General features: G+C 39.1%; 1 protein-coding gene across 4 annotated transcripts in view; it reads right to left on the bottom strand.

Moving 5' to 3' along the window:
• Nucleotides 1-6,280, bottom strand: part of DMXL1 (Dmx like 1) — a 127,984-nt gene extending 121,704 nt beyond the window's left edge. For 3 of the 4 annotated variants that reach the window (XM_044387346.3, XM_044387347.3, XM_026507807.4), the window contains exon 1: nucleotides 5,687-6,269. In XM_044387346.3, the coding sequence (XP_044243281.1) occupies nucleotides 5,687-5,773 (87 nt within the window). In that variant the 5' untranslated portion in view covers nucleotides 5,774-6,269. Of the gene's footprint in view, nucleotides 1-5,686 lie in introns of all 4 variants that reach the window. The other variant, XM_026507808.4, reaches the window with a different exon arrangement.
• Nucleotides 6,281-26,726: the final 20,446 nt, after the last annotated feature.

The following is a 26,726-nucleotide window of genomic DNA, read 5'->3' as shown; positions in this document are numbered from 1 at the left end:
AAATAGAAAATAGAATGGTGATGTCCAGGGGCTATGGGGTGGGGGAAATGTGAGATTTTAGTCAAAGGATACAAACTTTCAGTTGTAAGATAAATAAGTTCCAGGCATCTAATGTATAGCATGGTGACTATAGTTAATAATATTGTATTACATACTTGAAAGTTTAAGAGTAAAGCTTTAATGTTCTCACCATAACAACAACAAAATGGTAATGATCCAAAGTAAAGGGTATGTTAACTAGCCTTACTGTGATAAACATTTCCCAACATGTGCATGTATCAAATCATCACAGTGTACACCTTAAATTTAAACAATGATATATGTCAATTATATCTCAATAAAGCTGGGAAAAAAAAGACATAAATCTATACAGATAATCCAATCTGGGTATCACTCAAAAATCACTTAAAACAGACACATCTTCTTATGCATAATTCTAGAAGACTATTAAAATTAATTCAATCTTCTCTGTAATTTATACAACATGATGAGGTAAAAAAGCACACCAAGCCGTCTCCCCCCCAAAACCAGGGAAAACAGCTTTAAAGTAGGCTAAGTATGTACCACTGAATTCTTTAAATAATCCATCAACCTGGTTTAAATAAAAACCTAAGAAGTAATATGATACACACAGTATTTCTAAACCCAAATCTAAAACTAGTTTGACAGATTTTTCTAAAATAAATTCTCAAAATCTCCCTTCAAGGTATCCTGACTATATCGTATAACATTATTAAAACAATAAGAACAGCACTGATTTACCAAATAAACTGCCATGCTATTTGGTCTTCAAAATTAATGTGCACATAGTGATAACTGATACATTAGCTGCTTCTGTCAAGAGATCTGTAATCAGAACAATCTATTACTAACCAATGAAAATTAAATTAACAAGTGAAAATTCTTTCATTAGGTACCTGTAATATTAGGTTTACTAATTTTGAGACTAATCGAGATCCACAGGAAGAAATGAATTCATACATGTGCTATCGAGCATATAATCATGTTTTTTTACTTGAAATTGTGACAGAAAACCTTCTCAAATATTCTAAATTTCAAAAATTATCCGAGGCTATAACAGCTGGTATTTGAAATTGGAAGTATTGTGATTTATGTAAAACACTTGGATTTCTTGTTTTCACTATTCTGTTTTAACCAACCACACCAGGTAAATATTCTAAGGAATTTCTTCCTGGTATATTTCCTGGTTAAATGACTTGAATTGTAAAATGCTGTAATTAACATTTTTCTCATTTTTAAACATATAATGTTGAAATAGTATTGCTTCGATAATCTTAAAGGTACTTTAATACTATTTAAAACCTAGTATTTTAAAATAGGCCACTTTTGATGTACTTGTCACGGTATATGAGAATCATAAAAATCTTTTTCCAGATGTGAATAGTATCAAATTTTCCCCTTCTGTATTCTCTCCACTTACGAAGACTCATAAGCCCCCCTCCAAAAAAAACAAAAAGAAACAAAAATAAAACCAGACAACAACAAAAAAAACCCTTTCTCTTCTCCCACCTATAAAGGTGTTCCCTAGAGTGAACAAAACAAAAAGCTAAACTAAAGGATGCTTACCACGACAGAAAGAGGAGGAAGAATGCTAATTCAGACTGCATTTTTCTACCAACACCCAGATAGCTGCAGTCAGTCTTTTGATTTCTAATCTGGGTTCCCTGGCTGTGAACACTGGGTCGTCTAACACAAAAGGGAGCCTGCAGCTCTAACATGTTTGCTTTCTCTCCTATAGCAAAGATGTTTAAATTCCAAACTAGAGACAGGAAGTCCTAAATATTAACAGTCTGTCTCTTGTAAATTACCTCCCTTTCCATTTCATTTGAAACACAGTTTCAACACTAACTATAAAGTATGAAATGAAAAGAAAAAAAAATCTATTGTATATGAAAGCACGTATGTTATCAGTATGCACAGGAATACTAGAAATGCTAGATTCAAATTAACTGTGCCTCTTTTTAACTTACTATTCATCTTTCATAAACAAAATATTTTTTATTCTAAAAACAAAAGTTGTCAACATATCAGGACCAGTTTGCTAACATATTTTCACTCTAAAAATAGTAGGAAATTAACAAGGAAAAAAGACCAAGGGAGGCATTCAGGTAAAGAAAGAAAAAATAAAGAATTTTTGCTTAGTGTATAGGAAAACCACGGCTCAACTGATATTGCGGGTAAAATGAGTAACAAGTGACTGAAAAAAGTTTAAAGGAACTTTAATAGAAGTATTTTATTTGGGCTCAAATCTAAATTATTAAAGCTATTTTAAAACAGAGATTTTAAATTATATTGCAATAAGGCTTCTTTAACTACTATTCATCAATTCAACCAGTACTTATGTGCCAAGCATTAGAACGAGTAAAACTTTAATTTTACAATAACTGACATTTTTGAGGGTTTTCCATATACTAAACAATGAACTTAGAACTTAGCACTTTTTCATGTAACAACCCTATGAATGGCTACCACTTTGGCCCCATTTTACAGATAAGAAAAAAAGGAATTTAAAAGAACTTGCTCACAGATGTACAACTAACTGTAAGAGACTAGGCTGGAAATCAAATCCAAGTAAAAACTCTACCAATAAGAATCACCAATACCTTAATCACTGTTCTAGATGGTCATAATGAAACCACGGGAGACACAAGGCAATACTGGTTAATGATACAATGAAAGTACAAATAAAGTACCCTGACAGCATAAGTGACATGGTCACTGCCTAGTAGAAGTTCTCATACTAATAGGGAAGTCAAAATATTCCATGACAGTTTAAGCAGTAAAAGTGTTAGCTAATACTTAGACAAATTGTATTATTAAGTACATATTTTAAAATCTAGAATCCATGAGAGCTGGCATTCGATTTCATTTCAATTTAAAACCTGTCAGACTTCCTTTGGAAAACAGGATCGCATTTCTTGTAATCTTTCAAAACAAGAACAGGTGAGTTATCAGCAAACATGAGAAGGGAGGTATTACAAACACAGGATGTCTTCACAAAAGGCGTTAAGTATCAGGAGGAATAAAATCATTCTTCAAAGGGGCCTCCAAGAGGAAGATCTCATGCCCCTCCCTCAAGTAAAACTGAAATTTAGCGATTATTTTTAGTCTGTACAAACCACCTACCATTAATGTTTGCTATCTCCCTATCAAAGACGTCAAAATCAGAAGAGGCTGAAAACAGAATTCAAGGAGTAAACAATAAATAGATCCGCTTTTTTTTTTTTAAAAGATTTTATTTATTTATTTGACAGAGACAGAGACAGCCAGCGAGAGAGGGAACACAAGCAGGGGGAGTGGGAGAGGAAGAAGCAGGCTCATAGCGGAGGAGCTTGATGTGGGGCTCGATCCCATAACGCCGGAATCACGTCCTGAGCCGAAGGCAGACGCCCAACCACTGTGCCACCCAGGCGCCCCAGATCCGCTTTTTAACATTAACAAAACAAAACAAAACCCAGGCAATTTCAAGAGCGATAAATTTAAGACGTATATACGGTGTGGAAGAAACCGAAGGCAAGAAACTTACTTTGTAATAGAACTAGCAACACAATGTTAAAGGGCCAAGGATGGATTGGGTACAAAGGAAGAAAATGTTAATCCTTAAACTACCACCCAAACTACAGAGAACTAGGATCTCTTTATACTAAACAAATTGAAAATTTATTTTTGTCTAATTTACTAGACTACTTCCTGAGATTTGGGAGAAATCTCCAGTAGGCTTGGTAGGAGATGATTAAAGTCTGGTCCATGGAGGGGCACCTGGATGGCGCAATCAATTAAGCGTCCAACTCTTGGTTTTGGCTCCGGGTGGTGATCTCAAGGTGGAGAGATTGAGCCCCCGCCCCCGTCCTGCTCAGGGCGGAGTCTGCTTAAAACTCTCCCGCCCTCTCCTTCTGCCCCTCCCCCCTGTACGCGGGCCGGGGGTGCTCTCTCGCGTGCTCGCTCGCTCTCACTCTCTAAGATAGGTAAATAAATCTTTTTAAAAAATCTGGTCTATGGAAACAGATTTTTTAAAAAGGTCGCAGAAGAAGCTACATGATGGTGTAGAATACAGTCTCTGATACATTAGCTCACCTCTTTTTAAAATAACACGGAGGCATTCACCAAGGTTTTATATACACTTACAGGGGTCTTCTAGGTGTATAAATAGGCCAGTATAATGTACGCACTTTCAAGTTCACACTATGGCATAGATTCCAAAAGCCTTCTTAGGAAAAGTTGTTAGAATTTACATTGGAGAAAGCACTCATATCACTTTAGGAGATGTTATCCTATAATCTCCCACTAGGAAAACCACCTAAGCATGCTGCTTATTTCTTCCATCTTTAATAGCAAGAGCAGAGAGCAATGTCTAGGTATACCGAGTCTATAGTGGCTCACTGAGACCCTCAGAGTTCACTCTCCCCCTGAGTATTTAGGCTAGATTAACATTTAGTATCAGAATCTCAAAATTGCTAGTGTCAAATGCAAGCTAAGGTGTGTATGAATCTCTCCAGGAGGTACTGACTCTCTCTGAGAGCGAAGCATTAGTTGTCACAGATCTAAAAGCACAATTCAGGTATGAAATTCCTATAACATGTTAAATAGTTACTATTATTTAAGATTTATTCCTACTGACAAAGACCACAGAATAATTCATAAGAGAAGAAAACCTGGGGGATCTGTTAGGCTGTTTACTTTGTTTCACTTGCTTAGGCAAAATTAAGTTTTACTTTTAATCATAACTAAGCGATAACAAAAGTTGTAGCAAATATCCTCAGCATTATAAATATGTTTAGACAAAGGGTAGCATGTGCAGTACTTACTTACAGCTTGAAATTATTATAAAAACTATAGTTAAAGCAGAAAATGCCACTACGCTGCTAAGCAGCCAGAAGTTTGGGGCCTTCTTCCTTCCAATATCTGAGGAAGACCAACGAAAAACGAGTCATGTTCAGTATATCTTAACCTGGAACTACCACTACATACCAGAGGAGTTTTATCAAAAAACTGTAATGCAACTTTTAGTAATTAATGTGAGAAATCTAAAATAAAAGTTTCCCAGGATTTCTAAACTGTTACATATGGAATTCAAAGGCTGACAGGAGTGAATTACTTATGAAAAATATTTTTTTCTTTCAGAAGTTATTCCTCGGTGAATACGAAAAGTAAATGAAAACACTGTTTTCACTGTATAACTCAAAGCTAGATGTTGATAACAAACAATTGGTAATTGTTTCAAGACACCCACTTTTTTTAAATTACAAAGATACTTGATCTTAAATTAGTATAAAGAAATTAAACCAATCCCGACTATTTCTAAATCTGACAATTTAAACCTATGGAGTAGGGTAATGAAAAGCCCCATACACATTACAAAAACGATTTCTGGATAAACGATTTTGAGAAACCATCCCAGTCCAAGGACGTTAGACTTGAAACTTTAAAAATCCTACAAAACATTCTAACTTCCGACTCAGTGCCTCGATGACTGACATGTTTCTACCTTCTTTGCTCTCAAAAGCCAGGTCTGCCCGGCTAGGGGCGGGGACCTTCGTGGGGGACCTGGGGACCCCAGTGCGGGCGACCAGGCGTTCTTGGCCTCGGCCCCGTGATTCTGGGCCGATCCCAGCTGACTCAGGGGCGCGGACCCACCGCGGGCGACGCGGGAGACTCCCTCACTCACCGTGAAGCGCTGGTCGCCGACGCTGCCCACGGAGAAGCAGTGGTCGCCAGGGTTCACAGCCCCGGTCAGCACCTGGTGCAGGTTCATGTCTGCGCCTTAGTCCAGCAACGGACGCCGAGTCCGGCTCATGCCCAGGGTCAGCTGCCGCTTCCCTCCCTCCTTCCCTCAGGGGCGGCGGCCGCTCTTGGGCGGCGACGGCGGCAGCGCCAGGCGCCAGGAGCCGGAGCCGCTCAGCTGGGGCCCGCAGTTCATCCCGAGCCCTGGCGGGCAAGGCCCGGAGGGGGCGGGCCGCGGAGAGGGCGCAGCGCTGCGCTCGTCTGCGCACCTGTCACAGCCCGCGCGGGCCCAGGTGAAGCTCCGGGGCGACTCAAGGGCCGAGACCCCAAGCCGACTGCCCGGAGGAGGGCCGCGCAGTCCACACACTCCTTCTCGGCTCGGGGTGCCTGGCCCAGATCGAGCCCCAGTGGCGCAGGCAGCACGCGCTCGCCTTCCCCGCCTGACCTGTCCCTTCCCGGCTCCGGTGCCCGCCACCCCCACTGGCCTTTGCCGCTCACTACGCGTCGCTAGGTCCCTTCAGCCGAAATATCGCGAGACTTCCCGCGGCGAAGAGGGGTACTGCGGTAAAGGACTCACTTTTTTCCAACAGTTTACAGATCAGCAAATGGATAAGAAAACGCCTCGTCTAGTCAGTTGCTGGCCAATCCCGAGCTCCGGTCCACCTAAGGCCCTGCCCAACACTGAGGACAGGCCAATCGCTTTGAGGCTGGTGAGTGAGTCTGTCAGTTTGAGCGCTGAAGAGAAGGACCCCAGCAGAAACACAATGAGCCTAGAATGAGGTAAGGGTAGTCGAATTATGCTTTAGGTTAGGGCTTAATCCGTCGGGCCAGAAAGCTTGAAAGGAAGAAATGCGTTATAAACGGAGGTGAAGTGTCCGCCGTCCTGGTAGAGACTACAAGTCCCAACAAGCACCGCTTTCCCAGGCAGCCCTTGGGGACTCCAAATAGATGTGACCCTTCTAGCGTTTCTGTCCCGGGGTAATAGTTTCCCCAGCCCTTCCGCGCCTTTCCAACTCGCTAAACAGGATGATTTTGAAACTTAAATATTCGACAAGTATAAAATGAAGTCTTCCTGAACATAGGTTTTGAACGAGTGCTGATAATAATACTGCACCAGCCCGACGTTGAAGCGTTTGTTTCGGAAAAAAAACAACAACAACACAAAACCTAAGGATTCCACAATGATTAGTGTCACAGTTACAACTGCTGAATACTCTAAGTGTATTTTGACACAAGTTTTGTGTTATTGATGAAGGTCTGTTTATATGTTTCCTTCCCTATATTTTATACTGACCTTCCTGTTGGCCTGTGTATCCCAAGTGTCTAGCGCAGTCCCTGTTCCACTGTAGGTGTTGAGTAAATGTGAAACGGGTGAATGCAAATAGGAACTCTCCACCTAAAAAGAGTAGTTTGTTAAAAATTGCTAAATTGACTTTTATATGCTTTTGTTGTGGTTTAAAAAAAAAACCCTTCACACTAATACTTGGATGGGAGTATTAATTTTATCTCTTTATGCTTGGCCAATTTTTTTTTGCAATGTACATTTTATTTTGCCATAAAAAATTACTTTAAAAACAAGCTTAAGAGCCATCTCCCTTTTTTAATTTGAACGTTGTCAGTGAATTCCATTATTTATCCCAATCTCTTTATAAAAATAAGGGACTTATAACTTAATTTGTCTTGAAAAAAACTATTTTATTGAGGCCTAACATACTTACAACTTAATTTCTGTTTTAATTATTCATGTCTTATGCAGAGTGGCTTTAAGTTATTTTATATTTTAGAATCTAAATGAAGATTTTTCCATTCCCTACATAAATTGTATTTGGCCCAACGTGTTTGCTCATTCTATCCTGCCCAGTTTTTGCTTTTCAAGGGCATGCAGTATACAGAATAAAAGAAACTGAGTGACCTAGTAGTTAGGAAATCTGAGATCTACTCCTGATCCCACATTAGCTGTGTGACCTTGGAAAGGTTTTGCTAACTTTAAGACTCATTTTCCTCATCTGTAACATCAGCAAGTTTAAACTATCAACAAGATTTTGCTTGGCATTTTCATTCCTGCAACTCAGTATAACTATTAGTTTTTATTAAATTCCTTCAGCCTTGAGTTGGACTACCTGAGTTTGAATCCTAGCCTTACCACTCACTTAGACAGGTTATTTCATCTCTCCATGCTTTACTTTCCTTATCTATAAACAAGAGATAATATTAGACTTCCTTCATATAATCATCATGAGGATTAAATAAGAACAGTGTTTGGCATAGTCAGAGTTCAATAGATGTTAGCTGTTATTATTATTATCATTACTAAATAAACCTAACCTTTTGACGTATAGTTACTCTTTCTAAGGTTTTCCAAATGGTGTTAAACCCCTGTCCAAATCAAACTTTCCAGGAGTGCTTGAGATGACCACAAATGCTCTGAGACATTCTAGCCTACCTAAAACTGTGGCACTACAATACCTAATTAAAAGCAAGGGTATTCTTTTGCTTCTTATTCATCAGAAATACTCGTACTAGTTTATTAAATTGCCCATTAAACAACCTGTCTTTGATATATTGCAGATAAACTGTTTCATTGAAACAACTAAATGCTAGTGATTTATCTTTCTTCTTCCACTGCAACTCGGGCCTACTGTCTGGTTTGATACAGCCCTGAGCTAAGAATGGTTTTTACATTTTTAAGTGGCTGAAAAGACCTGGAGTGAAAAAAGGAGTATGTAGGAAACCTGCTCACGTTGAGAAGTATTCATGCCTGTTTTTCACTCTCTGATTTCCTGAAATCCTTATCATTATCCTCCTCCCTGCCACCCTCATCCTAAACTCATTAATATAAATTCCTATCCTCCCAGTCCATGTGCCATGGGAGCCACCAATAGGGGCTTCAGTGCCTACTGCCGACTCTCAATAGATGAGGGACATTGGAAGTAAACAGAGTCCCTCATCCTACAACTAAGGCTGAATCGGGGGGACTGTGTTGCTGGAATTTCACGCAAGCATTTGGAACTTACTGTTTCATAAAAGAATGAGAGTGTCTATACATCTAAGACACTGACTGCCCCAGGAACCTGTCTGGACTGGCAATAGCAACCTTGCTATAGCAAAATCTGTCCCGGATATTTACAGGCTAAATAGCTATTCAAGCGTTGAAATAGGAACCTAGCCATCATTTATAATATTGTTACTACAGAAACATTAATTCTAACACCTCTAAAATTTGGAGATTGCCATTAGATACTCTTGGCTCACACTCTTGCTCAGCTGAAGGGTTCTCCACCCATAAGCACTTAAAGGGCAGTTATTTATAAAAGCTACTATTTATTAAAGACCCACTCTACACTATCGTAGGTATTTTATTTTTTTCATTTCAATCTCAACAAACACTGTATTACAAATGAAGAAACCTAAACTAAAAAGGAGACTTAATATTGCCCAAGGTCACATTAGATTTGGATCATATCACCACCCACGGATTTGAACTCAGATTTCTTGGGTTACAAAGGCCCTCTAAGTGTTCTCCAAAGACCCCTGAATCCCAAAGTGAATACAATCAGAGTCTACCACTTACCTCCTTGCTGACAATGTGAGAAGAGAAAGGGAAGGTGAGATGACTTCCTTAAGTTGGATCTTCAGTGATTTTTCTAGGAGAAATAACCGTCTTCCCCAAATACTTTTCTCTTCCTCTTCCTGAAGATGGAAGAAAAGCTAACCTCCTTACCTTGATCCACTCCCAAACTAGAAAGACCATACTTTGTTGAAAGATAAACATCTCTAGCCAGGAGACTCCTGATACTTTCCTACCACTAAGGGAAAGGTTGCGGGGTGGGACCAGGCATACTGGGGTTTGGATTCATTTTCCCACCTCCTTCTGCTTTGCTCATATTTCTTTTCTCTCTCAGAAAATGCCAGAGAACACAAACACAAAATCAAGAAACAAAAACAGCAAGATCAACCTACAACTGGGCCACACCCAAGCCCTCTCCCTAGGCAGGCCACACCATAAGGCCAAAGGGAAGAGACACAGTACTCCCTTCTCAGCTGGGGGTGGGGGGACAACGTTAATAAATTAGAATAAATCAGAATAAATTAACAAGGGCCGGCAAGGAATGCAACTTTGTGCTGGGAGGGCCCCTTCTCTCCAACACACAAGGGAGTTGATGCAGGGAGGCAGGGGACATCTCTAAAGGCCACTACAGTAGGGGTAAGAGCAGTGGCGGCAGAAGTCAGCTTTTCATCCATATTCTTCCCAAACAGAGCAGAAGAATTAAGAGTGGAGGGGGAAGAGACACACAAAAAGGAAAAGATACTCACTTGGTTAAAGGCAAATACTTCCAGGAAAGTCTTGGAATTACCAGTAAGTCACACACATCAATTGTGCCTTTAATCTGACTGTGACTCTCCTCATACCTATTGCAGTTTTCATTAGGGGGAAGTAGAAGTTGGGAAATGTAATTTCGCTCTCTCTCTCCCTTTCTTTCCCATTGTGGCATGTGCGGTTGACTCTCTGCTATGTCTTCTCACAAGACTTTCAGGATCAAACAATTCCTGGCCAAGAAACAAAAATGAAATTGTCCCATTTTCCAATGGATTTGGATGAAAATTGGTAGTAGAATCAGGTATAATTCCAAGAGGAGACTTTGGAGAACATTTTCGGATCTCTACGGAATCACACATGAGATGGCGCTCATTTATGCTATTTCAAGGTCACTTACATCTTACTATATCACTGAAAATATCACTACCATCTGGACAGCTGGACATGTTTTATTGGGAGTATGCCTCTTCTATTTATTTTTATGCTTCTGCACTAATAGTTTGGCCTACTAATAAATATGTGAGACCTTTTGTTTGGAATAAAAGGGGGGGGGAGGTGAAGAAGTGAGGAGAAGTGAGACAAAAGCAGGGAGTTTTGTTTATCCAGGAACAACCTGAGGTCAATGGACTCTGGCAAAGTAATAAGGAAAAGGGACTATCTGAGTTAAGATTCCAGCAAGTTATTTTGTGGATATTGGCAAATTGATTCTAAAGTTTTATAGAGAGGGAAAAGACACACAACCAACACACACAATATTGAAGAAGAACACAGCTGGAGGACTGACACTAGCCAATTTTAAGACTTACTGTAAAGCTCCAGTAATCAAGACAATGTGGTATTGGCAAAAGAATAGACAAACAAATCAATGGAACAGAAGAGAAAGCCCAGAAATAGACCCACATAAATATAGCCAACTGATCTTTGACAAAGAAGCAAAGGCAAACAACGGCACAAAGATAGTCTTTGCAACAAATGGTACTAGAAAAACTGGACAACCATGTGCAAAAAATTAATCTAGACACAGACCTTAAACCCTTAACAAAAACTAACTCAAAAATGGGTCATAGACATAAGCATAAAACACAAAACTATAAAATTTCTAGAAGATAACATAGGAGAAAACCTAGATGTCCTTGGGTTCAATGTTGACTTCTTAGATACAACACCAAGGGCATGATCCGTGAAAGAAACAATTGATAAGGTGGATTTTGTTAAAGTAAAAACTTTTGCTCTGTGTAAGACATATCAACAGAATGAGAAAACCATAGACTGTGGGAAAATATGTGCAAAAAACACATCTGAAAAAGAACTGTTACCCAAAATATACGACAAACTATTAAAATGCAACAATAAGAAAACAACCTGAGATTTTACTATACATCTATTAGAATGGCTAAAATCTGAAACACTGACAACACCAAATGCTGGTGAGGATATGGAGCAACAGGAACTCTCATTCATTGTTGGTGGGACTGCAACTTGGTACAGTCACATTGGAAAATAGTTTGGTGGTTTCTTACAAACTAAACATACTCTTAGCATATGATCCAGCAGTCATGTAGTATTTACCCAAAGGAGTTGAAAACTCATGTCCACACAAAAGCCTGCACACAGATGTTTATAGCAATGTTATTAATAATTGCCAAAATAAGGAAGGAATAATTACAAAACTGAAATATTCTGGAAGCAAAGAAAACAGAAGGTGTGTGCAAAGGGGGAAAAAACCTTTTTTAGAGTATAAACAAAGCTTGTTAGGAACTATGCTTGCACTCAATCATGTATGTGTCATGGAATAACAGAGGAGTAAATGGGTAAATAAATTGTGGTATATCCAGACAATGGAACATTATTCAGTGCTAAAAAGAAATGAGGTAGTGAGCCATGATAAATCAGGGAGGAATCTTCAATGTGTATTACTAAGTGAAAGAAGCCAATCTGAAAAGGCTACACATTGTACCCTTCCAACTATATGACATTCTGAAAAAAGCAAAACTATGGAAACATTGAAAAGATCAGTGATTGCCAGGGGTTAGGATTGGGGGTTGGGGATGGATAGGTGGAGCACAAAGCCTTTTCTAAAGGACAGTGAAAATACTCTGGATGATACTATCAAGACGGATACACGTCCAAACCTACAGGAGGTACACCACCAACAGGGAACCGTAAGGTGAACTGTGAACTTTGGGTGATTGTGATGTGTCAGTGTAGGTTCGTCGGTTGTAAAAAATGTATCACTCCGGTGGAGGATGTCAATAATGGGGAAGCTATGCATGAGTGAGGATAGTGTTATTTGAGACGTTTCTGTGACTTCCTTTTAATCTTGCTATGAATCTAGAACATCTCTAAAAAATAGTCTTAAAAAAAGAAGAATGGGGAGTATGATTTGGAAATCATCAGAACCCACCACTTCCCCTTCGCTGAAAAGTTGAGAAGAGATAAGGAAGGTAAATTAGTGAACAGAAATATTGGGAATGTTTCTCAAGTGTGGGAAGGAATAATTACAAAACAACAAAATAGTCTGGAAGCAAAGAAAACAGAAGGTGTGTGCAGAGAGGGGAAAAATGCCCCCCCCAATTAAAGTATAAACAAAGCTTGTCAGGAACTAGGCTTACACTCAATCATGAATGTGGTATGGAATCACTGATGAGGTAAAACATGAAATTTTCCAGCAAAAGGAACTGCCAGCCTCTTTTCTGCCTCAGACAACATAGCAATGTGCCCTTGAAGCAATCTGTGTCTAGGTAAGAACCACTTAAGTGGCCCGTTTAATTATGCAATATAAGTGAAGGTATTTCTGCAAAAAGATGGGAGTGTGATGCTGGGTCATGCACCATCCACCAATATATAAAAATTAAATAACAAATATATATTATATATTATATAAATATTTTATATATAATATATATATATTTAAAAATAGCAAAACTTTGTCAGCAACAACCACATTAGGAAAGCAACACAACCACATGAGATAAACCAGAAAAAGTGATGACCACCTGCACAAGTCCAAGATTCTGCTCAGGCTTTGTGTGGTTCTACTTGCATCTCCAAGAAGCAATCCTTGAAAGTTGCAGACAAATCATAAGGATCTTCACAAATAATCCCAAATTTAGAAAGAGGTAGACTGAGAGCATGTTCTTATTTTTCTCCCCTTCTGCCTAGGGAAGTAGAAATAGGTGCTAGAGAGAGATGGATGAAATGAGGAGTCAGCACAACCTGGACTGCCTCTCTCTAGTTGAAGCTTGGGCTCCAGGGCCGTACACCAAAGTGGGGGAATGGCAGTGGCAGTTCTCATAACGGGATTACAAGCCTGGCAAGCATCAGAGAGCATGTTCAAAGTAGATTACAGAAATCTACAAAATGCCACCAGAGTACGTGCCCTTAATTGCTGGGAGCCCTGCCTCACCTTAGGTTCACTGGCCACAGTAATTGACTCCAGCTGGGTCAGTCAGAATCCTTCTCTGGGATTTTTCTGCAGTAGCTAGCAGGGAACACTTGCATTTTTGTCTTTTTTTAAGATTTATTTGAGAGAGAGAAAGAAGGAGCACGAGCAGAGGGGGAAAGGGGCAGAGGGAGAGGGGCAAACGAACTCCCCACTGAGCACGGAGCCCTACCTGGGCTCAATCTCAGGACCCTGAGATCATGACCTGAGCCGAAGGCAGATGCTTAACCAACTGAGCCACCCCAGGCGCCCCAGAACACTTGCATTTTTTAAAGAAAGGACCATCATCCCTGAACAGAGATGATGATTGAGTGTTTTAAGGAAGAACAGAGAGAGTAAAGTAGAGCTAATTTCTATTTCTGACCTCAGTGATGAGGATGTCATGACAACCTCACTTGAACTCTTGGTCCAGTCCAGCATCATGCCTATCTTGTCCAATTATGTGATCCCCAAATCTTCCCCACCTGCTTTTTTTCCCCTTAAATGGGTTTGAGTTTTAATTCTGTCTCTTCACTTTGAATCCCAAGATTAATACACAATAGCTTACTCTCCAACAAGCAAGAGAGTTCCAATTTTCCTGAATCTCCGGAAAATATTAGCATGTAAATCAGCAGAGAGGACATCAGATAGGAAAAAAGCCAAGAAGAACACCATTCCTGAAAAGTGTTCTGTATATAACTACATACCTTGGCACAATTGCTGCAGGTAGGATTTTTTTAAAATAAAAGTATAGACACCAGGTAAAAAATTAATTCCACAGAAAGACATCTGGCAGAGCTCTGAACAAACAGAAGAAAGCTGAGATGAATTGATTTCATCTGTTGATTTTTCCTTTTCTTTATAGCAAAGAAACAGAACCTTTTGGGAAAGAAATTCAGTAAGCAGCTTTCTAAAAGCCCTCATTTCTGTGCCTGAAATTGCTAGAGATACAAATGGCCAGAGTACTTTTCTTTCCCTGTGTTCTGGAAGAACACTGCCGTATTCTCAGTGCAGAGGCTTTTGATTATAGTTCTTGGATCAAAAGCATCCAGAGAGAGCGTGTGCTCCAGGTTGTAAACAGTGCTTTAATTAAAGCACATCTATCTGAATCAATAATGAATTTTCTGCAGATAGGGTCTTTTGCTTCCTGAATCTTAAGAACTCAAGGTAGATAAAAGAAATACCTTTTTGCTACATGTGAAAAAATACTTTTGCTGTGTATAGTTCTAAAAAAACCCAAAAATCTCATGAAGTTTGTGTTTTCAAAAATGAAATTAAAAAAATAATGTGGTATTTTTACATGTTTCTGACTTTCTCCTGTATATAATGAACTTGGGTGTCTAAAATGATACATTTGTTTGCTTAGAATATTTTTATTCTGGAGAAGAAGGGGTAGGAGATTTTGAAAGTTTCTCATAGAAGAGTAAAAATGGGGACAGGCTACTGATTAACAGAGTTGGGTGACTAAGAAAATGGCATTTTACTAATGTAGTGAAAAATGAGAAGAAAATAGCAGGACAAGCCTTTTTAGGTGGGTAAGGCCAAGACTGATTTTAGTATTTGAATTTGAAGTAATCAAAGGATATCCGGGGTAAGAGAAAAAGAGATGGGATTGTAGCTCAGGAATGATTACACAGCTGGTAATGCAAAACTGGGAGATATTTAGAAAGTGTCAAGAGTTGACCCTCAGGAAGGAAAGTGGTTTCCAGGGAAGAGAAGGGGAAGAAAGCCAGCAGTGGAGAACCAAGAACTAAAGCTTAGTGACTACCCAGTAGTGGTCAGGGGTCAACTCCTCTAATGCGGTCGGGTGGGTGGGAGGGTCCATAGGAACCATAGGAGGAACTTTAAGAAGTATGGTATTTGAAAAAAGGGAAAAGTGTGCTGCTCAGAGTGTAAAAATAAGTCAAGTAGAAGAAGAGAGCATTGGATTTAGGATTTTAGGAGGTCACTGGCAAACTTCAGGAATTCACAAGGAGGCTGTAAGGAGGCATTGGCTGGCAACAATATCTGCAAATCGTCTTTGCCTTTGTTTCTATTCATTGTCCTTTTCTCAAGCTGGGTCCTGAGAGGAAAACTATGAAGAAAATTACAAGGCTCTGGGGCACTTGGGTGGCTCAGTTGGTTAAGCATCTGCCTTCAGCTCAGGTCAGGATCTCAGAGTCCTGGGATCATCGAGCCCCTCAATGGGCTCCCCGCTAAGTGGGGAGTCTGCTTCTCCCTCTCCCTTGGCCCCCTGCCCACCCCCCTCCCCAGTGCTTATGCTCCTTCTCCCACTCTTTATCTCAAATAAATAAATAAAATCTAAAAAAAAGAAAAAGAAAATTACAAGGCTGTGAAGAATTAGCCCACCATGAGCAACTCAATCTTCCAGCCAACCCTTGAATCTGAACTGGCCACTGACAGCTCTTGAATAGATAAAGACAAACTATCTTTCTTTTTCTTTCCTTCCTTCCTTCTTCCTTTCTTTTCCCCCTTCCCTCCATGCTTCCTTTAAAAATCAGTTTGTTAAGGATTAAGAAGTGGTTGAATTTCCCTAGTATCAAGAAGGTTCTGACAAGGAGAGGTGCTGACTGGAGAATACCTGGACAAAAGTAGATAAAAGGGCAGTAGTTTCCTAGGCTTCAGTCAGAGAACAAGCCCTTTCTAGCTCTGGCTCTCGACCACCGTCCTGAGGAGTCTAATTAGTTTGCTTCTCTGACCTCGATTGCTACCTTGGGAAGAGGCTTTAAAGCCTGTTCAGATTCCTAAGCTTGCCAAGCCCTGCAGTCTCAGTCTAGTCAGCAATCATGCCCTGCCCAGACCGCTTGCTGTCTGACCACACAGCTTAGCTAACCCCATTTGTGTTACACCCTCTCCTTATGCCTCCTTTGGAAAAGTGCATCTAAGAACTAACTCCTTACACAAATAGAAAGATTTAAAAGAGTAAAGACCAATGATATAAGGAATCAAGGGTGGAGGGGTTGGACTTGGAAATGGTAAATGTAGAGATAAAGATCTTTAGCTAGAGAAGGTGGAGGTGAAGTAAGAAAGGCTCAACTTGATAGTCTTCAAGTCTCTGCAAAGTAGGATGCAAATCCTTCTTGAAGAGGGAGTGTGGATTATATAGCATGGGAATTACGTCTCAATGAAGCTACTTTAAAAAGGGGTGAATGTATACAAAGAAACGGAAAGACATGCCATGCTCATGTGCTGGAAGAACAATTACTGTTAAAATGTCCAAACTACACAAAGCAGTCTACACATTCAGTACAATCCCTATCAAAATGCTAACAGCATTTTTCATGGAACTAGAACAATCCTAAAATTTGTATGAAACCGTAAAAGACCCTGAATAGCCAAAGCAATCTTGAAAAAGAAAAGCAAAGCTGGAGGCATCACAAGTCCAGACTTGATGTTATATTACAAAGCTGTAGTAATGAAAACTGTATGGTACTGACACAAAAACAGACACATATATCAATGGCACAGATTAGAAAATCCAGGAATTAACCCACAATTATATGGTCAATTAATCTTCGACAAAGCAGGAAAGACTATCAATAACACCAGAAACAATGAGTTTTCGTGAGGATGCAGAGATAAAGGAACGCTCTTGCACTGTTGGTGAGAATGCAAAGTGGTACAGCCATTCTGGAAAACAGTGTGGAGGTTCCTCAAAAAGTTAAAAATAGAACTACCTCGAGATCCAGCAATTGCACTTCTGGGTATTTGCTCAAAGAATATAAAAACAGTAATTCAAAAGGATGCATGCACCTCTATGTTCATAGCAGCATTATTTACAATAGCCAAGTTGTGGAAGCAGCCATGTGTCCACTGATTGATGAACGAATAAAGTAGGGTGATATGTATATATATATATATATATATATATATATATATATATATATATATATACAATGCAATATTATTCAGACATGAAACATTATGGAGGTTCCTCAAGAAGTTAAAAATAGAGCTACCCTATGACTCAGCAATTGCACTACTAGGTATTTACCCCAAAGATACAAATGTAGTCATCCAAAGGGGCACCTGCACCCCAATGTTTATAGCAGCAATGTCCACAATAGCCAAACTGTGGAGGGATCCCAGAGGCCTATCAACAGATGAATGGATAAAGAAAATTACACACACACACACACACACACACACACACACACACACACGGGACTATAACTCAGCCATCAAAGAGGATGAAACCTTACCATTTACAACAATGGGGATGGAACTGGAGGGTATTATGCTGAGCAAAATAAGTCAATAAGACGAAGACAATTATATGGTTTCACTCATGTGGAATATAAGAAATAGCACAGAGGATCCTAGGGGAAGGGAGGGAAAACTGAATGGGAAGAAATCAGAGAAGGAGACAAACCATGAGAGACTCTCAACTATAGGAAACAAACAGCGTTGCTGGAGGGAGGTGGGTGGCAGGATGGAGTAACTCGGTGACAGGCATTAAGGAGGGCACAAGATGTGATGAGCACTGGGTGTCATATGCAATGGATGAATTACTGAACTCTATATCTGAAACTAATGATGTACTGTATGTTGGCTAATTGAATTTAAATTAAAAAAAGAATGAAATCTTGCCATTTGCAATGACATGGATGGAGCTAGAAAGTATAATGCTAAGTGAAATAAGTCAGAGAAAGACAAATACCATACAATTTCACTCCTATGTGGAATTTAAGAAACACACAAGCAAAGGGAAAAAACAGAGAGAGAGAGAGAGAGAGAGAGAGAGAGAGACAAACCAAGAAACAAACTCTTAACTATAGAGAACAAACTGATGATTACCAGAGAGGTGATGGGTGGGGGAATGGGAGAAATAGGTCATGGGGATTAAGGAGTGCACTTGTCATGATGAGCACTGGGTATTAAAATAAAAACTTAAATAAGTAAAAGGAGTGAATGTGAGAAATGAGGAAAGATTAACAAAGTATTGAGTTTAAAAGTCACATTCATGTTAGCATGGCAGTTCTGAGTTATGGATCCCCTTAAAGATGTTTGTATATGGAGTGATTGCAACTGTCTGCAAGTTCTTCTTTTCTTATTGAAATATTATATTCCTCCAATGGTTTGCACAGAACCTGTTCAACTTTCTAGTAGTCATTCCAAGGAAGGAACAAATAGACTGTAATCATACATTTTCTAATCAACAAATGCAAACATGGTGGATATACTAAATATTTCAATGCATAAGTAATATTTATGTGGGATGTTTTAGGCCATATATAACAGACTATGCAACCATCGGTGTCTTAAATAATAAAGACATGTAAATTGTGTCATACAACAAAGGTAGTTCCAGGATGGAGCAGTGACAAAATGTTGGCTTTATCATGTTGGGCACATGCTGGTTTTAGCAGCTCCAAATTTTTCCTCACCAGAAAACATATAGGACAGCAGGAAGAATGGGGAAGGAAAAAAGGTATTTTCCTCACTTTCTACTTACTTTTGCAGTGAAGAAAATCTTTCTAGGAAGCTACCAAACAAACTTCCTATTATATCTTTTTTTAAAAAAATATTTATTTATTTGAGAGAGAGAGATAACCAAGCAGACTCCACCTGAGCGTGGAGCCTGACGTGGGCTTGATCTGACCACCAAGGGCTCCATCTCCCAACCCAGAGATCATGACCTGAGCTGAAACCAAGAGTTGGACACTTAACTGACTGAGACCCTCAGGTGTCCCCCTATTATATCTTAATGGCAAAAAGAATGGGTCACAATGCAAACCCTGGATTTAAGGGAGGCTGGGTAAGTGAATAACTGGCTTTTTAGCTTTAGAGATAGAAGTGCAAGAAAGGAGGGGAATGGAAATGGATTTGGATAGACAACAAAGCTGTCTGCTACATTATGCACTGGGGAAAGAATAATAAACTGAAAAAATATTTGCTTGAAGAACTTCCAATATGAGCAGATTTCATTTAAACTAAGGTAAAGCTCAAAACTGAAGACGAAGATTTGAGGAAAAACAGCACACTTGAATAGCAAAAGAATTTTCAAAAACCAAAACATAAGCCTATGAAAACGTTATGAAAAGAAATCTGATTAATATAGCTTTGTGTTTGGGATTCCACTGCTTTTGGTAGGACTACATTTCTCTTGTAGAATAGCTAACTTTTCCTAGAATTCTCCTACATTATCTCCAGAGTAGATGCGTAAAGGGCCAAAATCCTGGATGTTTCCACTCCAACAAGTTAACCAGGAGTGTCTCTAACAACCACTTGTAATAATTGTATTCATTTTTCTTTCCATCTTAATTTTAAATTGGGTCACATTTAGCATCTTTATATTTCTCAAAGACGTTTTAAGTAACATGCTACAGATCCTAAATGAAATCGAAAAATGTTAATATTTGGAGAAATGTAACCTAATTCTCAGACCTTGAATCGCTGCATAGTCAAAATCTTAAAAAAACAAAACAACCGTTTTTCATTCAAACCATGACCGAGTCATATATTATGAAGCTGTACACCTAATTAGTAACTTCTACACTCAAAAAATATCTTTGGTATGTTTTTTAAAATTTTACAAATTGAGAAAAAGAACCACATTGGTTTGTGATGTTATTAATACATGGAGATATTGCTTATACATTCTAACTTTAATGACTTTGACTACATTGACCATTCAATTAAAAAAATTTTTTTTAAGGTTTTATTTTTTGTCAGAGAGAGAGAGCTCAAGCAGGGGGAGCAACAGGCAGAGGGAGAAGCAGGCTCCCCACTGAGCAAGGAGCCCGATGTGGAACTCAATCCCAGGACCCTGGGACCATGACCTGAGCCGAAGGCAGATGCTTAACCAGCTGAGCCACCCAGGCACCCCTGATTTTATTCTTTTAGAACAATTTTAAGTACATAGCAAGATTGAGAGAAAGATAGAGATTTCCCATATACCCTCTTCCCTCTGTAGGGGCCAAAGGGAGGCCACTGCAAAATATGCCACTTTGGCATATTGATTATTTTGAATTAAAAGTTACTTAAGAAACAGCCAGTGCAAGAAGAACACTCCGACCCTCAGTAAAGTAGAAAATAAACCTCCCCATGTAAAGGTACCCTCCCTGTACCAGAGATAGGGAATTTAGTGTGGAAAAGGTTGTATAATAAACAAGCCTTGTTACTTTTTATTAATTTACTACCCCAACCCAAATTCTATTTAGAATTCCTTAATAATTGAAGCTCCCAAACATCAGTTTTCTTTGTCCTGTCAATTCTTCATGAGATTTATTGTCTTTTTGTCTAAAAAGTATAAAAACTGCCTGCCTTGTTTCTCTAGCTCTCAATTTCATTATTAGGCCTCTGTGTGCAAGGAATTAAACTGCTTCCCCCCACCCCCTTGTTAATCTGTCTCATGTGAATTTAATTCTTAGAAAAGCTAGAAGAACTTTAAATGGCAGAGACAATTTTTTCCTACCCAATACCCTACACATACATACCTTCCCTGATAATCAGTATCTTGTACTTGAAAGGTATAATTCCTACCATTGATGTACCTACACTGACACATTATCACCCCAAGACCATAGTCTACATTGGGGTTCACTCTCAGTGTTGTAACATTTTATGGGTTTGGACAAATATGTAATGATATTTATCAATGATGACTCTATTATACAGAGTAGTTTCATTGTCCTAAAAATCTTCTGTGCTCCAGCTTCCTATATTTTTATATGTTAAATCTGGCATCTCTAGCCCAAAGGCTTCCAGTCATCATGAGAACTACCTCCTCTCAGGGAGAGCCTTGCCAACTTGTTGAATATTCCTGAGTTCAAAATATTGTAATCATTCGTTCATTCAGCAAATATTAATTTGCAATATTTTAAAGTGTTTGCTAGTTATCCCATCCTTCACTAGATGTTGTAAAACACAAAAATAAATGAGACATAATCCTTAATCTGCAGGGGTTGTGGAATGCTGTCTCTCCCAAATCACCTAAACAACTTGTTAATAAGACAATGCTGAGTTTATTGTTTAATGCAGTCGGAGAGGGCACTACTGTAACAGAGTTGAAATGGTCTCAGAGAGGGAAGGGCAAAGTAGTGGTATTTACCGAGATTTTTAAGTTTGATTTAAAGCAGTTGTTTTCATTCCAATCCATTGGGAGAGGGCCTGTTGATTAGTATTGAGTATGGATCACCGTATAGATTACATGGATGTTATAGTTTAAAATTGGTGGACACAAAAGGTGAGGATTTTCTGGTAAGTTTTGGAATACAAACTGTTTTCTGATACCTTCTATTGAAGAGTTTATGGCTCTCCCAGGAAATTCCACTATTTTACATTTTCCTTTATATCTAATTAGTTAACAGTCGTTTGCCCTTTCCTGGGAAAATCAACAATTATCCTGGACAATTATGCCTGGAATTTGACTGAGGCATACTCCTACTTTGCATAATTCTACCACCAAGACACTAAAGAGTAAATTTCTCTGTGATTCTACCTATATCCAAAACATGGATGATCATTTTGTTATGCTCTGAAGATGAAGATGATCAGTCATAAGACTGATTCTGTCTCTCGACTTCCTGTTTTAGCAGAAGAGTCATAAGTTTCCCAAAGATAATTTATAATTTTTTTTTAAAGATTTTATTTATTTATTCGACAGAGATAGAGACAGCCAGCGAGAGAGGGAACACAAGCAGGGGGAGTGGGAGAGGAAGAGGCAGGCTCATAGTGGAAGAGCCTGATGTGGGGCTTGATCCCATAACGCCGGGATCACGCCCTGAGCCGAAGGCAGACGCTTAACCGCTGTGCCACTCAGGCGCCCCGATAATTTATAATTTTATTAGAGTCAAGTCTTTAGCTAGGATATGATTTATCTTGAAGAGATAAATCCTTTACTTCTAACAAATTATAGGCTGTTCAAAAGTTCATCAGGCCAGCAACTAAGATACAATTAAGAAGATTCCTGAGTGGCACTGTCTTTTTCAGATAGGGGATTCCAGATTCTTTTGAAATAACAATGTCTTTAAAGATTTTATTTATCTGACAGACGGAGAGATCCTGGGTGGGAGGGAGGGACAGAGGCAGAGGGAGAAGCAGACTCCCCACTGAGCAGAGAGCCCAATGTGGGGCTCGATCCCAGGACCCTGAGATCATGACCTGAACTGGAGGTAGATGCTTAACTGACTGAGCCACCCAGGCGCCCCTGAAATAACAGTGTCTTTAAATGGTGTGTTAAAAGCAGCTGTATGACTTCACTAAGTCCTTGGTAATGAAACCTCTGCTTTGGTAACCCAAACATGAACAAAACTTTTGCAAGTCAAAATGAGCCCTTCAACAGCCTTCCACTGTGGTTTGTGTAATCACAGTGACCACAGCAGCTCAACGAGTAGACAGAGGCAACCTGTTTTGGGGGCTTTCTTTAAATCGGATGTTCCTTCATGCCGTACAATCTTTGATTTTCATTGAAAACACACCACATTTCTTAGTAAATAAGCTTAACTCCTAGGAAATCCTATTATCTTCTCTGTTACATATTTCTGATCATTGTTATAATACTTTAAATCCTGCTACTTTCCTTTCATTACCTGAAAAAGAGGAAACTCATGACTATCTAACCTCTGTTTGTGAAATCCACATCCTGAATAGATTTATTAGAAGTCTAATTAGAAAATGCAGACTTAACCTTGTTTGTGTTTTTTTTCATGAGTTGTATTTTAAAACTAAAACAGAAAAATGTTAGGTAAAATACACTGAATAAAACAAACTCACTTTGGCTCTAGAATATAACCCTTTACCAGAAGGAAAACAATTGCTCAGATAGTAGAACTCATTGTGCTCACTAGATCTTGTTGGCTAGATAAGAGCGTGAACATTTACAAGGATAGTAGATATACTTTTGTGGTAGTCCTTGAAGTGCTCTGGAGACAAAGAGAGTTCTTCACCTCAGGAGGAACTCAATTAAGGATGTCCAGCAAATTAAAGAATTTTGAACATCGTGTTTCCTAAGAAGATAGCTATTATGAAATTAGGAGCTCATACAAATGTGAAAGGAAACGTTCTGGCACTCAACTAAGATCCTAGCTTTTGTGATACTTCAAAAAGCTCAATCTTCGGAGAGGTTTTGAAGAATCTGTTAGAGAAAGTCAACATGCAGCAAAGCTTACAATCCAGCCAGGTTAGATAAACATGTAAGTTAGAAAATACAATAAGGGATATATGCACTATGAAAAAATAACATGTAAGCAAACTTTTAGGGAGAAGGACTATGGAGGAAATGGTCAGTTCTCAAACAAGGAAGTCGTAATGGATCTGGAACAGTTGCTCAGAGAAAGATAACTTTGAAGTAAGTCTTTGGAAGATGAGGATGTGAAGGAGACATGGAGTGCTTTCTAGACAGAGTTAGCAGCTCGAGCAAAGGTTATGAAATGGGTTGGCCACTCCAGGGACTGGGAAACAGCTTGAGGAGCTAGAGCAGTTGAGTGACAAATAAGACATGATATGTATATTGTGGAAAATGTGTGTACCTTGATCCCTGCCTCAAATAAAGCTATTTAGAAGAAAGGAAGTAATTTGGTAAAAGCAAAATTCTTTATTAATAAAGTGTTTTACCTGAAAAGCTTCTGTTTTCACAATTATAAATATATCTTGATCCGGATAGTCATACTCATTTTTTAATTGCCCTGAGTCAGCTTTAAAAATTATGCCACATGTGCAATTCTACAGATATCCTTTCTCCCACCACAATCTAGTTGCTGCAAATATTTGAAATTTCATTCTGGATAAGTATAAATTTGTGTAAATGGATCTACTTTTAACCAGTTGCTATTCAATTGGAAAAGATGCCATTCAATTGGAAAAGTCATGTTCTGATATTGAGGTGCACAAAGTAATTTACAGGCCTGGCCAATCAATATTCTGCTTGTGTATGTATCTGTGTCTGTGTATGTATCTGTTTCTGTGTACCCACAAGTATCATTTCTATTTATGTAGTATTCTTTATAACCTAAAACCAACATTCCAGGCTATCATCTAATGGTTTTCTATTTATTATTACGAAGTAACATTGTTGTTAGTAAACACTGTACGCGGAGAGAACTATTACAGTAAACCAGCTGAACCACAGTTCAATGTCCTTACTCGGTGGGTTTTTATTTAGAACATAAGCAATGTAGAACCTAATGACAGGCATAGAAGCTTGTCATATCCTTGCTTTCTTTTCCTTTCTTTGGGGTTCAGGTTTATAACGTTAAGCTCATAATCATATACTTCCTTGTTCATGGCACATTACCATCGTTTATACAACCCTCCCCCACCCCTCACTTTTAAAAAAAATTTTTTTTAAAGATTTTATTTATTTATTTGACAGAGACAGCCAGCTAGAGAGGGAACACAAGCAGGGGGAGCAGGAGAGGAAGAAGCAGGCTCATAGCAGAGGAGCCTGACGTGGGGCTCGATCCCATAACGCCGGGATCACGCCCTGAGCCAAAGGCAGACGCTTAACCGCTGTGCCACCCAGGCGCCCCTCACTTTTTAAAATTTTAAGCAAGGGGAATATTTTTACCTGTGTACTTCCATTTTCCAGGATTTAGATGGACATGAAGTCCTAGGAGTGAGAGAAACCAGGGTTTGGATCTTGGGTAAATGATTGAACCTCTCTGAGACTCCATTTTCTCATCTATAAAGTGGGAATAATAGCAACTAACTCATCATGGGGTTGTTATGAGAATGGATTATGCATCTAGAGTGCTTATTAGTACCGGGTCTGGAACATGGTATGTGCTCAATACATTTTTGCTACTGTTCAATAACTTTCAATGGCATTAGAAATTTGAATATGGACAAATTGCAATGCAGGCTATGAATAGCTACTCCCAATATGCTATGTCACTTTAAGTAAGTCACTTTGCCAAACTGTTACTTACATTTCTGCAACTAAGGAATAGAAATGACATTGCAATTGTTTGTAAATAAGATTGTGAAATTTTAAAGCACTAAATAAATGCTAATTTATGTCACCTCATTAAAATCTGTAGTTATGGGGTGCCTCGGTGGCTGAGTGGGTTAAGCATCTGCCTTCACTCAGGTCATGAACCCGGAGTCCCAGGCTCGAGTCTTGCATTGGGCTCCCTGTTCAGTGGGGAGTCCGCTGCTCCCTCTGCCCCTTACCCCACTCATCCCACTCGTGCTCTCTCTCTCAAATAATAAAAATAAATAAAATCTTAAAAAAAATAAAATCTGTAGTTACATTTATAATCCTAAGGATAAGTGAAATTAGTATTTTGTATTAATAGTGGAACTTCCATTCAGGTGTTATTAAGATAAACAAATGTAGAGCATTCAACCCAAGGTTATGGGCTCGGTAAGATAGGAGGAGCAGATATTCTGTAACTGATGACAGAAGAAATTTATCTTCTCTGAAGAATTTCATGTTTATTCCTATATAGTAAATAGTGAGACCTCAGTGAACCCTATCAGCTGCTCCATTAGGAAGTGGGTGGCGCTAATGACCACGTCTTCAGTGGGAGCTGATTCTGTGGGTCTCCAGAGCCCTTGAGTAACTATAGCCTTCCACTCCCCTTCGATGCCTAATTCTGACTTTAGATTCAGTTTCTCTGAAGGGTTAGCAACAACGGAGGAAATGTTACGCTGTAAAAGTAATGGAACTCGTGGGTCCTGTAAGACTCTCTGCTTTGACCCTTGTCAAGGCGTAAGTCTTGTCATCGGTATAGGCTCATTAGGGCTCTTGTCATTGAAGGGCTGTATAGAGCAGTGACTTCGATCCTTAAAGCCAGACTGCCTGGCTTTGAATCCTGGCTTTGGTGCTCATGAGCAGGGTAAACTTAACCTGACAGGGCTTAAAATAACACCTACTTCATGAATTAGACCAGCACCTAAACCATGCTAGAGGCTCAACGAATAGCTATCAATTCTACCGTTGTTTTTTTTTAATGAATGCCTGACAGGAACGTGATTTATCTGAAAGGTAAAACAGGAGGATGAAATTGGTTTAACTTGAAATAACTTATATGAGCAGACACCATCAAGATACCAACGTGAATCATTCCATCGTCAGATAAATGACACAGGTTTCTTCCTCATCGTTAAAATTCCGAAAGGTAGTACGGGACAGAGAATAAGTGCATGGGCTTTTAAGTCAGTCATGACACTTACTACGTGTCCTTGCCTTAGTTTCTCCCTTTGTAAAATGGCTAAAAATAGTACGTGCTGCATGGAATTGTTCTGAGGTTTAGAGAAGATAATGCCAATGAGGTGATTAGCATAGTTTCTGACAAACAG

The sequence above is a fragment of the Ursus arctos genome, unplaced genomic scaffold, assembly GCF_023065955.2.
Source record: "Ursus arctos isolate Adak ecotype North America unplaced genomic scaffold, UrsArc2.0 scaffold_5, whole genome shotgun sequence".
NCBI classification, from domain to species: domain Eukaryota; kingdom Metazoa; phylum Chordata; class Mammalia; order Carnivora; family Ursidae; genus Ursus; species Ursus arctos.
The sequence above is the reverse complement of the archived record's forward strand: the minus strand, read 5'-3'. Positions and strand labels throughout refer to the sequence as shown.